This window comes from Gossypium hirsutum, chromosome D12 (assembly GCF_007990345.1).
Source record: "Gossypium hirsutum isolate 1008001.06 chromosome D12, Gossypium_hirsutum_v2.1, whole genome shotgun sequence".
NCBI classification, from domain to species: Eukaryota; Viridiplantae; Streptophyta; class Magnoliopsida; order Malvales; family Malvaceae; genus Gossypium; species Gossypium hirsutum.
The window spans coordinates 48,968,971-48,983,881 of NC_053448.1; the positions used below are offsets into that span (position 1 = coordinate 48,968,971).

Sequence of the window (14,911 nt, forward strand, 5' to 3'; positions counted from 1 at the left end):
TTCCATCTAAATCGGTTCAAAAGACACCATATGAGATATGGACTAGGAAACGTCCTAGTATGTCTTTTATGAAAATTTGGGGTTGCGAAGCTTATGTTAAACGTCAGACGTCTAATAAGCTTGAACCAAAATCTGAAAAATGTATTTTTGTGGGGTATCCAAAAGAAACCAAAGGATATTATTTCTTTAATCCTACTGAGAACAAAATATTTGTTGCTCAGACCGGTGTCTTCCTAGAGAGAGAATTTGTTTCTAGAAAAGGAAGTGGGAAAAAGATTGAACTTGATGAAGTTCAAGAATCGTAAAATACCACTGAACCAGAGATAGAACAACAGCAAGTTCCACAAGGGGTTGAGGAACAAGTAATTGCTGTAGAAACACAACCACCGCGTAGATCTTTAAGGGAACACCAAGTACCTGAGAGATATGGATTTCTCGTTACAACGCATGGTGACGTTCTACTGATAGATCAAGATGAGCCTAGGACTTATCAAGAAGCGGTGACGAGCCCAAACTCTGAGAAATGGCTTGAAGCCATGAGATCTGCGATGGATTCCATGTATGAAAACCATGTATGGACTTTGGTTGACTCACCCGAAAGGGTTAAGCCCATAGGGTACAAGTGGGTTTTCAAAAAGAAAACCGACATGGATGGTAATGTACAAACATACAAGGGGCGATTAGTCACTAAAGGTTTTCGCCAAGTTCATGGTGTTGACTATGATGAAACCTTTTCTCCTGTAGCTATGTTTAAATCCATCAGGATCTTGCTAGCTATAGTTGCATTTCATGACTATGAAATCTGGCAGATGGACGTTAAAACAGCTTTCCTTAACGGGAAACTTGAAGAGGATGTGTACATGACACAACCTGAAGGTTTTGTCAATCCAAAGGATGCTGGAAAGGTATGTAAGCTACAAAGATCCATTTATGGATTAAAGCAAGCTTCTCGAAGTTGGAATCTTCATTTTAATGATGCAATCAAAGAGTTTGGTTTTATCAAAAATGAAGATGAGCCATGTGTTTACAAGAAATTTAGTGGGAGTACTATAACATTCTTGGTACTGTATGTGGATGACATACTTATCATAGGAAATGACATACCTACCTTGCAGTCTATTAAGACTTGGTTAGGAAGTTGTTTTTCTATGAAGGACTTGGGCGAAGCAACTTACATCTTAGGAGTAAATATCTATAGAAATAGATCAAGACGACTACTAGGTCTAAGCCAAAGTACATACATAGACAAAGTACTGAAAAGGTTCAATATAGAAGAATCTAAGAGAGGATTCCTACCTATGAGACATGGTATTTCACCCTCGAAGGAAATGTGTCCTTCAACTCCACAGGAGAGAGAACACATGAGTAAAATTCCATATGCTTCCGCTATTGGATCTATCATGTATGCCATGTTATGTACCCGTCCAGATGTCTCATATGCCTTAAGCATGACGAACACCAAGTAGATCCCGGTGAAGGTCACTGGACCACAGTCAAGAATATCCTTAAGTACTTGAGAAGAACTAAGGATGTTTTCCTAATATATGGAGGTGAGGAAGAGTTAAGTGTAAAAGGTTGATGCTAGCTTCCAAACCGATCAGGACGATTCTCGATCACAATCAGGTTTTGTGTTTTGCCTTAATGGTTGTACTGTGAGTTGGAAGAGTTCAAAGTAAAGTACAGTAGCCGATTCTACAACAGAGGCTGAGTATATTGCAGCTAGTGATACAGCAAAAGAAGCGGTTTGGATCAAAAAGTTTATTACTGAACTAGGGGTTGTGCCTAGCATATCAGATGATATAGAACTCCGATGTGATAACAATGGAGTCATTACACAAGCTAAAGAACCTAGATCTCACCAGCGATCCAAACATATACTTAGGCGCTACCATCTTATTCGAGAGATTATCGATCGAGGGGATGTAGAGATATGCAGAGTACCTACAGATGATAACATTGCTAATCCCTTGACCAAGCCTCTGACACAGCAGAAGCATGATCGTCACACTAAGTCACTCGGTATTATATATATAAGTAATTGGTCTTAGTGCTAGTGGGAGATTGTTAGAGTATGCCCAAAGATCAATTATGAGATGGTTGTAATAACATACTTGATTTATCATGTTTATTAATATAAGGCGTTACCATTATTATTTAGTTTCTTTTCTGTGTATATAAATAAACTGTTTTATAATAATGTCCTGAGAATAATATGATTATTCTTAAAAGTTCCTTAGTCAAGTATTATTGTTGGATAGGACAACGATAATGCATTAAGACTAACATGTAGTTGATTGATGATAAAGAGTTGCCATTGATATAGAATGTCAGAATCATTAGATGAATATGTGTGTTAGAGAACAACATATTGGACTAACCCGTTATGAGTATGTTTATTGGATTATTATGTAATTGTCACGACATTACTCATAATGATTAATATTTATATGATCCTCAGACTTGAGATCATCATAATCCCAACATCGTGAGTTGTATATTTTGATACAGTCAAACGTACACCGTAACTGGTTGTTCTATAAAGACTGATGTTGGATATACCACAATCTATGTAGAGGGATATGGCTGGTCGATATAGGATAAGTCCCTCCTACATAATAGGAGTAATATCTTAGGCCACTTGATTAAGTGAGACTAGAAATGCATGGCCATGCTCAAATAAGTTGATATTAGATGTCATACTTATTTGTATATCGTAGTCTGCTTAAGATATCAAGGAACATGGAATGCACAATGCAAGTGTGACTATTCCATGACTTGTGTCCAATCCAGAGATAAAGGACTTAAGGATTATTTCATAAAAGGTTAATCATAAAAAAAAGGTTATGTCGAATCATGATCTCTTGTGACTTAGGTAGTAATGATGCATTGCTAGATGCCACTCATTGTTTGTAGCATTAGAATCATTCTAGTGTTACTGCTAACGTTACAGGAACCTACAGGGTCACACCCTATAGTTGAAATAAACGGAATAAACCATAGTTGGTATTGTTTTTGGGGTCGCTTGAATTAAATTAATTATAGAATTAATTTAATTCGGTAATCAAATTTCCAACACATTATGTACAAGGTTGTTGTACGTATAGTGAGGACATGAATTTGGTTAGTATAAGAATTCAAATAAATATATGGTTTACCGAACTTATATTATAATTAATGTAATTATAATTTTCGGTTTTAAATATTATTATATTTATTTAATTCCTAAAAACCCTAAAATAAAAGGATATATATATAATCCCGTTTTTCTTTGTTTGAGCCTAGCAGCCGTCAAAGAAAAATAACTCTTAAAACTGTTTTGGGGATTCCTTCTGTTCGTAGTCAACTGGGTGGATTACGTAGAGGCCGGGATCACGATAGATTGTGGCTTGGTTCAACAGCAGATCAGACTACTCGTTGTTGAGGTGTTGCTATCTACTCTGAATAAACATTAGGTAATTTCGTAACCTTAATCACCCCGATTCGTTCCTCGCACATGGATCCATGGTTAGGGTCGCCGGTTTTTTTCCGCTGCGTCGTAGGGGTACCGGCGATCCAACAGTATCAAGAGCTTTGTCGGGCGACAAACCCAAATGTTGTAGACATGGGCGGATGCCTCACATTGCTGCAGTCCTGGGCGCTCTATCGGATGCCATTTTTGGCATCGGTTAGTCACCAACCTTATGTTTATCCACTGGTGAACAGGTAATAAAATATAACTTGTCATTATTTGTAGTCATAATATATTGACTAATGTTACCAACCCCAAACCCTATATTTGTTTTTTATAGGTGGAGTGTTCGTCCGGGTATCGAGAGGTCGCACACTGTCCTGATATACCGACTCATGATCGAACAGTATGCCCGGAAAGGGGTAAGCTGCTATTCTAATATTCATAACATCTTACTTTCTATATCTTACTCACACGTTATGGCTAATTATAACCATGTTATTAATCATGCAGTTTATATGGATGCCATATCGTACACCGAAAATTACAGATGTGGTACCCTCGTTTGCATACGCTCATTCCCACATATGGTGCACTAACGCACCAATTATAAATTTCAACATGGTTGAGTGGTATCACGGAGATCGGGTGCTACGACAGTTTGGCTGCATCTAACATATCCCGGAACCGCCATGCAAGGTGGGGGAAGTTCACGGGATGACTAAGAGAGGAAAATCGATGTTGGATTGGGGCATTAAGCACCGAAAATTTGTGGCGCTGTGGAACGATCAATTGCGTCGAAGACCTCAGATGGTTATGGCTTCCGAATTGCAACCATCATTAGAGTACATACAATGGTACTATAGTTACGGGAAGCCATATATACTTGGAGGCCAGTCCGCTGTAGTCCCCCCGTACATGCAGCAACCTGAGGGATCGTACCCAGCAACCCCGATAAATCCGAATCCTGTAGCATATTATTCTCAGGAACCAGAGCCCGAGCAGGAGCCTCAGCCAGATCCCGAACAATCACAGTCACATGTGGATTCACCTAGCTATCATCCGGATTTGGCGGGCGGTGACTATTTTTTGAGCTTCTCAAGGAGCGGCTACGCATACAAATTTGAACTCTTTGGATCCTACCCACCGCAGTATGGCATGCCCGACCCGTCTGACCCGTATTCACAGCATCATGGGACTCATTTCGGTTCAAGTTCGTCGATGCCAAACGAGGTACAGGATTTTTCCTCTACGTTTGTCACACCCTCACCTGCGCCGAATGATGATGTTGGTCGTCGTGAACACCCACAACGTGACCGTCGACCTCCGAATAGGTACACCCTAGGACCACACCATCGAACCATCAATTTTAGGGGTTTAGTGCACTTTTTATACATTGCAAAGTTTGTACTTTTTGTATAAATTTAATTATTCTAATTTTAGGAATGTTTACTACGGAACTTCTTTGTATAAAAACCATTATTCTAATTTTGCATTATATTAAGGCTAAATTTAAGGTTAAATACCTCAATTTTTTATATAATTTTAATAATTCCAATTTCCATATACTATTTTATAACTTAATTTGGATACAATTTAAGCATAAGCATAAGCTGAATAATTTTAATTATTTCTAATGAATTATACTTTTTATATCATTACACATATAAGTTTTACAGCATTAGGTCAATTCCGACTCGATCCGGACGACTGTCCGACATGAAAGTTTCGTTGAGGGCATTTATTCCGACTATGACCACTTAACCTGCATAATCCACAACGCTTACCGTCGGATTTCTCCCTAATGTCCATTTCATTGCGGATTCTACTTGATTGCAGAAGACCTCTTGGATTCTTCCGTAGCCCTCTATCTGGGAAAAGCTCGAAAATCGTCAGAGGCACCTCCCACGTAGATAGGTCAGGCAGGACGGGGAACTTATTTTCCCAGACATACAATGTGCGCTTGAGTGTGTACACATCATCGACATATTGTTCGACATTAACGTTCACTTTAGCATACGCTTCCACGACATGCGCACATGGATAATGAAGCGTTTCGAACCTCCTGCACTCGCACCGTCTGTTCCGGAGATCAACTCTATAGGACCTAGTTGGTATACCGGGTCGATGACTAATTGTCTCAGTAACTCGAAATGTTTCTAGTCGTCGTGAATATATTTCTACATTCATTGACCTCGCCAACCGATGGTTTGCAACCATTGCATCCCTGACATGTTCGACAAACACGTGTCCCGCCTCCATTTGCTCGACTTGTTGCTAACTCATTATTGGCATCAAGGTATCCAGCCTGTAGAATGTAGCAGAAAAGACAGATGCAATCGGAATATGACGTGTTTTCAACAAGACAGCGTTGATCCCCTCGACTAAGTTTGTGGTCATTTGGCCATAACGAAAGCCCTCGTCAAAACTTTGAGCCCATTGTCATGGCTCCATTGTGCCCAACCATTGTCGGAAAGATGTGTTTGTCTGGCCCTCCATGTCACTCTCAAGTCGGATCATTCTTTGGAGGAAAATATGTGGCTCTAACTCGTACGCTGCATACGTATTAAGAAAAAAATAAGTTCTACTAACTCGATAACATAAAACATTACAACTTATATTAAAAATATAAGGTTATCATTTACCCATTGCCACGACTTGTCTCTTCCAGTCTGCATTCTTATAATCTTTGTGGAAGTTAGCCGTAATGTGTTGGATGCAGTAAACGGACCTCCATGGCACACCGGAACGCCTAATTGCTGCAATTAAACATTTCCCTCTATCGGAGATGATGCAAATGTTATCGTTACTAATAACATACCTTCGCAGGTTAGTGAGGAAAAATTCCTAAGACTCCAAGTTTTCTTTATCTATGATGGCAAATGCTATCGGGAGCACGATTCTATTGCCGTCTTGAGCAACCGCAATAAGTAGGATCTGTGTATATTTTCCATATAGCCATGTCCCATCCACCTGCACAAATGGCTTGCAGTGGGGAAATGCCCGCACACATGGATCAAACGTCTAGAACATTCGATGGAAAATCTTTTTTGTCGGCTGTAACTGGTCGTCCTGGCCGTAATAAGGCCTTGTTTGCAACTCAATCACAGTCCCCGGTACGTACTCCCGCATAGCAGCTATCCATCCTTGTAGCTCGTTATACGATGAATCGTAATCCCCATACAGTTGCTCCATTGCCATCAGTTTAGCTATCCATGCCTTTCCATATGATACTCGATACTGGAATCGTGCTTGCATCTCGGCAATCAGTACCGAAACTTTAATGGTTGGCATGTCCTTCACCATTGGCATGATACACGTACAGATAGTTTTCGAATCAAGTTTTCCATGATCTTCTGTCATGCGTGTTGATGTGCATGTATGAGAACCAACAAATTTTCGTATCTCTCACATCTGAGAACTTTTAATGAATGTAGCTTGTACCCGCCAATTGCAGCCTTCCGCTGCCTTCCAACACTCCCCAATATATATTTTTGGAATAGACATTGCAACTTTATACTCCACTGATATGTTCATGTTGTACCGTTTAATAGCAAATACGCACTCTGCTTTACAACTGAATCTCTGGCCTATGAATAACTCCTCACGATCAGAATTTACGGTCAGCCTGTGAGGATGAACTATTTCAGGATACTCCGGAAACTCAGCTACATACGTTGCGTCGGGGTCTATGAGCGACATGTGTGGCCCAGGATTATTGTGTATCAAAATACGTCGCATCTAGTCCCCGACCGAAGAAGCGTCAATGTTTCCATCGTTGTTCACATCTTCAGCGTCAATATCATCAGGTACATCGTCCACATTAGGATCACCGTCACTATCGACCTCTTCATCCCAATGATCGCTACCACTTTCTTCTCCACCACCAACCACATCAATATCGGGTGTAATATTCAGATCGATACCGATCCCACCCATAGTCGATTCACTATCAACGTTTGATATTGGAGCCACAATCTACGGTTCTTGAGCTCCGTCTTCTTCATCAGATGCATTGGCATCTTCATTTTGCTCCATGCCAGCTAACTCAGCAAATAAGTGAATCGGTGCATTCTTGTCACTCTCATTCCCACAGTAAAGAGCAATCATTCTCTCCAAGTCTTCGTCGTCTACAAGTTCCATTTCAGTGAATTTGACCGGATTTGTCGAAATTGGAAACTTGTAGAAAATTTTTGATATCCTTCTCCCACAACGTCTAAGAATTTTTGCATTAATCATTGCCTTCATTTCATCCAACGAGACATTTCTATTAAATCTCATTGCTATTTGTTGCCGACATTCAAATACACATCCAACACTTCTTGTCAAGATGACTCCATCGAAATAAACGCATACAAAAAACTTATTATCCTTCTTCAATATTCAATCTGTTAAAAAATAAACAAAATCTAAAAAAAAATCTCCAATGGTAAATAAATTACTTAAATAAAAAAATTAATGTTTCAATGTGCAATTTTTCATCCTTAAGCTCATACTTTTTCAGTTATCATTTTGTACATGAACAACGTTTAACCACTAACCCTAATAACTAACACAATAACAATAGTTTTATACCCAAAATAATACTAACTAACAATAATAATTAAGGTTTTACTAAAAATAATAACTAACCATAATAATAATACTAGTTTTTTTACTAACAATAATACTAAGTAACATCTAAACCCTAAAAACTAATAATAATACTAACTAAAACTATCCATTTGAGTTTTATTAATCTTAATAATTAAACTAACAACAAAAAATAATAAAAATTATACAAAAAAATATAACAAGATAATCAATTATTTTTAAAAAAATACTTTTTTTTCTCTTCTCCTTCTCTCTTTTTCTCTCTTTTTCCAGCACCACCTCCTCTTTCTCTCCTTCTTCTTCTTATTTTTCTCTAAAGCAGCTAGACGTCCTGGGTATATGACACAAGTGGTGCCGCCTATGGGAAAGGTACCTTCGGTGCCGCCTATGGGAAAGGTACCTTCGGTGCCGCCTATGGGAAATACACCTTTGGTGCCGCCCATGGAAATGGCACCTTTGGTGCCGCCCATGGAAATGGCACCATCGGTGTCGCCTATGAGATACCCTCCTCTAGGGTATTGTCACATCATCCTGCAGCTTTTTTTTTTTATTTTTATTTTTTTGTATTATTTTCGTAATTAAAAATATATAATATTGTGGTTATCTTTTTATTTTTTATAATATTTTTTGTAAAAATCTCATATTCAGTCATTAATATTTACATCCTCTTCAAATCTACCACAAATAATAACTAAAATATTGAATTCTATAATATTTGAATTAAATACCGGCAAATATCCTCAGAATTTATAATATCTTAATAGAATTTCTACAAACATCCTCCTAATCTGATCCTTAGTTTCTTATGATGTCAGTATTTGGGACAAAATGGTGAAAGGGCGGCAGCATTAATGGAGAGAATAATTGTCTTAGATGCCAACCAAACAGCTAGCTGTGCCTGCCTGCATGTTAGGATAGTGGCGCCCCCACTTGCTTTCCTTCTCCCTCACCTTCCTTGCATTTCTTTTATTTATATAATATTTTATTGCATTATGAACCTTCCCTTCCTTCGTAGCTGGATACTCTACAATCTGTTTCACTTCAAATCACTGCCACGTCACCATCATTTCTAGTTTCTACCCTCAAATACTCTTATTTTTACTTTTCTTTTTCTTTTTCTGAAATCATAAAAAACTAGTATGTTTATTTTTGTATTTATAAAATTTCAATATATTTATTCATATTATAGCATTTAGAAATTTTTGAACCTACTTCAGTTGTTATATCACGAGAAATGATTGTATCAGACAGTAACGCCACATCATTTATATCCATTTTTCAATAGTTTAATATCACGCCAATATTTTTATTCTGAAAAAAATTAAATTCAAATAAAAATCTTGAAATTTAAGATGAAATTACTAATATAGCATTAAACTATTAGAAAATGGATAATATCTCTGCTTTATACAATCATTTCTCCTTCACACGTTATCCATGAGTGTCACACCATTGAGCATACTTTCGCCATAAATTATTTTCGTTAGAAGCATCTAGAGTACCTAAAATGTGATAAGATAACCATTGATTGTCAAATCACCCTACATTATCACATCACCGTCTCTACATAGAGGCAAGATGTGATGCTATCGCCAACAAAATGCTTACGTATGGTATCTCATGTGTCTCACATATAAGTTCTCTCCGTACAATGAGACAACCTTGGTGCATGCCATTCATTTAATCAATCAATTTCTCTCTCTTCTCATCTTCTCAATCTTACTTTTTAACAATGATTTTCTGTCTTTAAAGAGTAAACTATTGATCACTTTCACTAGTTCTTTCCTTTATTGATTCTTAATATCAAAACCACTCGTATCATAAAACCATGATATTAAAATTTATACTTTTATTATTTTATAAAATTTTATATATTTGTATATTTATTTTATATTTATATTTTTTCGTATCTTATTATATGTTATGTTTTAAATATTTTTTAAAAGTAAGTTCTTTCAAAATTTCAAAGTCTTCTTCAATTTTTTTTTGTTCTTTTTTAGAAAGCATGTCTTGCTCGATTTTTCATTTTATGATAAAAGGGCATCTCCCAAGGATTTTTTTAGGTAGAAGTAACCAAAATTATTTATACTAGATTTTGGTTTAGTTTTGGGTAAATTAGTCTCTATACGTTAGATGAGTAAGTAAAATAGTTCATTCTTTAAAATTACACTGTTAAATGTTTGTTTTAGTGTTTATGTATATGGTATAGTAATAAATTTAGCCCTCAACCTTTACACATTTATTTAATTTGACCCCTAATCTTTTAGTGGAAGTAAATTAGAAATTTTTGAACTAATAAGATTTAAAGGTCAAAAAGGTCTTAGTAACAAATTTAAAAAATCAATTAAATCCTTTTAATTATTAAAAATCATAAAAATTATAATTTTTTATTAAAAATAACAATACCAATCCAATAAAAGAGTAGGGGTCAATTTTTTCTAAAATCTTATAACTATTAGATTTAATGGGCTGGTATTTTCATTTTTCAATAAAAAAATTATAATTTTAAAATTTTTATAAATTTTTTTATAATTATAATTTTATGATTCTTTAATAATTTATAAATTTTAAAAGGGCTTAATTGAGTTTTTTTTAAAATTTGTCACTAAGGTCTTTTTGACCGTTTAGTCTTAATAGTTTAAAAAAAATCCTAATTTACTTCTAATAAAAGAGTAGAGGTCAAATTGAATAAATGTATAAAGGTTGAGGGATAAATTTATTATTATTCCTTAAATAAATACCAAAATTTAAGGGAAAAACTATTTTATGTACTTATTTAATGTAAAAAATTATTAAAAAAAGAGTAAAAAGAGGTTTTATCATACTTTTTTATGATATCTTTCTTGAATTGCGACATTTAATTTGCACAGATATATTGTTAAAGTTGGAGATATGAGGTTGACAGAGGAAAGACGAAAAAGTAGAGTGATGTCGCAAAATTGGACGACATTGAGAAATAATTACGATATTGGGAGATATCTGATAAAATACCACAAATGCATTAAAATTTATCAAAATAAAACACACTTTAAATATCTGAAATGCCAACAACATAAAACCACAATGGTTCTTTATTTCACAGTCAATTTTTCTTCACCAATTTGTAAGGTTATGTATGAATATAACAGGCAGGTCACTTTATCAGAAACACCAACAATTTTGTAGCAAAAAGTTGTTTAATGAACTTTCCTTGCTGTCTCGCTTCAAGTTAAAACTACATGACAATATTTTACTTGATTTTATCCCAGCGATTTTAGAATTTTTTATATTTTATATAAAATTAAATTTCAAGAGTTAGAATAAATTATGTAAATATGATTGCACGACATGTGAAATTTAAAATACTACAATATATTTATAACATGAAAATGAAATAAATATACGGGAAATTTTCTTTGAAATAAATAGTTTGCGAGTGATTCTACGGATTAACCCGTTTAAAGCTACATAGTGAGAAAAGACCAAAATATGGTTTGTAAATATGAAGCAAAACTAAAATGAAGCATTCCACGGGGCATAGTGATGCTTGACTCTCAGGCTCTACTTCTACTTCTCATTTTCAGCTTCTTCACTTGATCGCACTGCTTTTCTGCATTCGCAAATCTTGTAACACCCCAAACCTGACCTAAATATTATGGCCGAATCTGGCGATGTCACATTGTAACACTCCTTACCCGTATTTGATGTCGAAATAGGGTATGAGGCATTACCAGAACATATACACTTATAAATGTATTAAACTGAGTTAGAAAATTTCATACAGATTAAAACTTTCAAATTATTATCTTCGAATCGCTAATTAGGGCTTACGAGGCCCAATATATACTCATTCGATCCAAGCTTTATAGCTACCACCATTGTAATATATTAAATATTCAATATCTCGTAAAGATTCGCTAATCTATCCCATATACTTTCACATAAATTAATTCACAATTCACAAGTCTTATCATTTCAAAGCTTATAAGACACATGTACATATCTATACTAACTCGTATGAGTCTCATACTCATTCATATGCTCAATAAATCCGTTAAATCATTTCAACATCGAAGAATCCACATTATGTCAGAAACAATACTAATAACAATCATAAATCTTTTCATATTAATTTCATGTATCATTTACTGAACTTCATATATCATTTCATAAATATGTAATTCACTAACACATCTTGCCATATACAATATCCAATTGGTGAAATCACTTAATTGAATTCAACTTCAACAATCACAATAAATCTATCACTTGAATATGAGTCCATGTAACACTTACCAACTTTGTCAAGTTAGTGAACGTCTTATGGAATTGAGTACTTATTTTCTCGATATCATAGTCCAACTATGGTCTTACACGTAATCACATAACATATACCGATGTCATAGCCCAGCTATGGTCTTACATGAAATCACATATCACTTATTGCCATGGTCCATATATGGTACTTTTCGTCAATTCGTCTTTATCACTGAACGGAAGTACTCAACCCTGCATTCTACTCAATTTGAACTTTCATTCCAATTTATCTATCTTTCTCAACAATCATAATTCAACCATGAATATGTATATAGAATAATACATTATGTCATGCATAATACTAACAAATAATTGTTTGGTTTCATCCATATGAATTTACAATTCAATTCATAATAACTAATTGAAATGAAACATTATGTCATTTCTAATTCAACGTTTATCAAATATAATCGGGCATATGACCAATTAATATACAAATGATTCATATATTTTATATTTCCTCCTCCTCCTCTCCCTTCCACATCCTTAATGTACATAACACTCTTATAAATAACATTTTCTATAATTTTACTATTCACTCACATGTATATTCAAAGCTGTCTATCCAAGTCAGAGTCACTAAATTATTTTTATCTGGAGGTACAGAGCTCCAAATTAAGATCCGTTAATTTTCTCTGAAACTAGATTCACATATCTTCTTACCATAAAATTTTTAGAATTTTTGGCTTATCCAATAAGTACAATTTATTCCTTAAAGTTTCTTCTATTTCACTGCTCAACAGTTCTGACCTCTCTTCACTAAAAATTAATCATCTCACTGTACAGAATTTGGATGGTACTTACGCTTATTTCACTTGAAAATAGACTCATTCAGGGTTCTAAACATATAAATTTTAGCCCGTAATTATTTTTGTACAATTTTTAACAATTTTCTAAAGTTAGAACAGGGGATTCCAAATTCATCCTGACCTTGTTTCACTAAACTTAAAATATCTCAAAATATATAACTCTTTTGCTTACTCTGTTTCTTTTATGTAAAAATACTCATTAACCTTTCATTTCATATCTTATTCACTCTCTAATTCGATTTCCACCATTTTTGGTTATTTTTTAAAGTCATGCAATTGTTTTTGTCCAAAACTATTTTGCTGCTAATTCTACTATTTCATAATTTCAGTATTTCACTTTCGATCGCTATTCAATTCAATTCCACACATATATTCATTATTCAATTACACTTAGTCGTTACATAATCTCATATATTTTCACTTAGTCAATTTCCCGTTGAACACTCAGAATATACACGGATACGTAGAGAATTAGCACATAAGTGTCACACTGATATGTAGCCGAAGCTACCACTGATACATAGCCGTGCTACCACTGAAATGTAGCCAAAGCTACCACTGATATGTAGTCGTAGCTACCACTGAAATGTAGTTGAAGCTACCACTGATATGTAGCCGTAGCTACCACTGATCAATAAAACTAAACTTAAAATATCTCTAGTGACATGTCACTTGTATCCACTTCTATTCCTAAGTTCAACAGGGAATTTACACTTAACACTTTATTTTAAACACTTTATCACTTGAATAATTCATGAACAATTTTCCTTCCACATTCAACAATAATAATTCACATATCAAATATAATTCACAATTTATAAAAATATAACTATTATTTACATGTAACTTACTTTGGTGCAACAATATAAAAATTTAGCAATTTAGTCTTTAATCTTGTCTTTTCTCCAATCAAGGTCGATTCCACTTCTTTCTTGATCTATAATAACACATTTAACTTAACTAATACTCACATTTATCAAAACAGTCATTGACTCAAACTTCGGGAAAATTACAATTTTGCCCCTAAATTTTTGCATATTTACACTTTTTCCCCAAAGCTCATAAATTAAACTTCATCCCTTTTTCTTATGTATTATGACATGCTGAACATTTTTCCCTTCTATGGTAACATCAAATTCCCAGTCTAACACTTACTTAGGAACATTAGGTATTTTTACCAATTATGTCGTTTTACTCATTTTCACTTAAAATCACTTAGCAAAAGTTGTTTAACATAATTTCAAGCTTCATATTCTACCATAAAACATCAAAATAAACACATTTCACCTATGAGTATTTTTCCAAATATAAACCTTAGGTTAAATTATTGCTAGAATAAGCTAAATGAAGTTACCAAGACTCTAAAATCGTAAAGAACATTAAAAACGGGGCTTGGAATCACTTACTATGGAGCTTGGAAGCTAGAAAACCCTAACTATGGCTTCCCTCTTGCTATTTTCGTTCATCATGGAGAAGATGAGCACATTTTTGCCATCTTTTTCCCTTTTTAATTCTTTTTATTACTAAATTACCAAATTGCCCATAACTTAAAAAATTTCCTATTTCACTTATCTCATGTCTATTTTTGTCCATAACTTAACCAATGGTCTAATTACCATATAAAGACCCCAAATTTAAAGTTTCATAACAATTGGACACCTCTAACATGTAGAACTCAACTTTTGCACTTTTTACAATTTAGTCCTTTTGACTAAATTGAGTGCCCAAACGTCAAAATTTTCGAACGAAATTTTCAAAAAATTAT

At 34.6% G+C, this 14,911-nt stretch overlaps 1 protein-coding gene across 1 annotated transcript; it reads right to left on the reverse strand.

Annotated features, from left to right (window-relative positions):
• Positions 1-5,134: 5,134 nt before the first annotated feature.
• LOC107943656 (uncharacterized) lies at positions 5,135-5,710 on the reverse strand. Its single transcript, XM_016877447.1, has one exon. The coding sequence runs from the start codon at positions 5,708-5,710 to the stop codon at positions 5,135-5,137; it is 576 nt and encodes a 191-aa protein (XP_016732936.1).
• Positions 5,711-14,911: the final 9,201 nt, after the last annotated feature.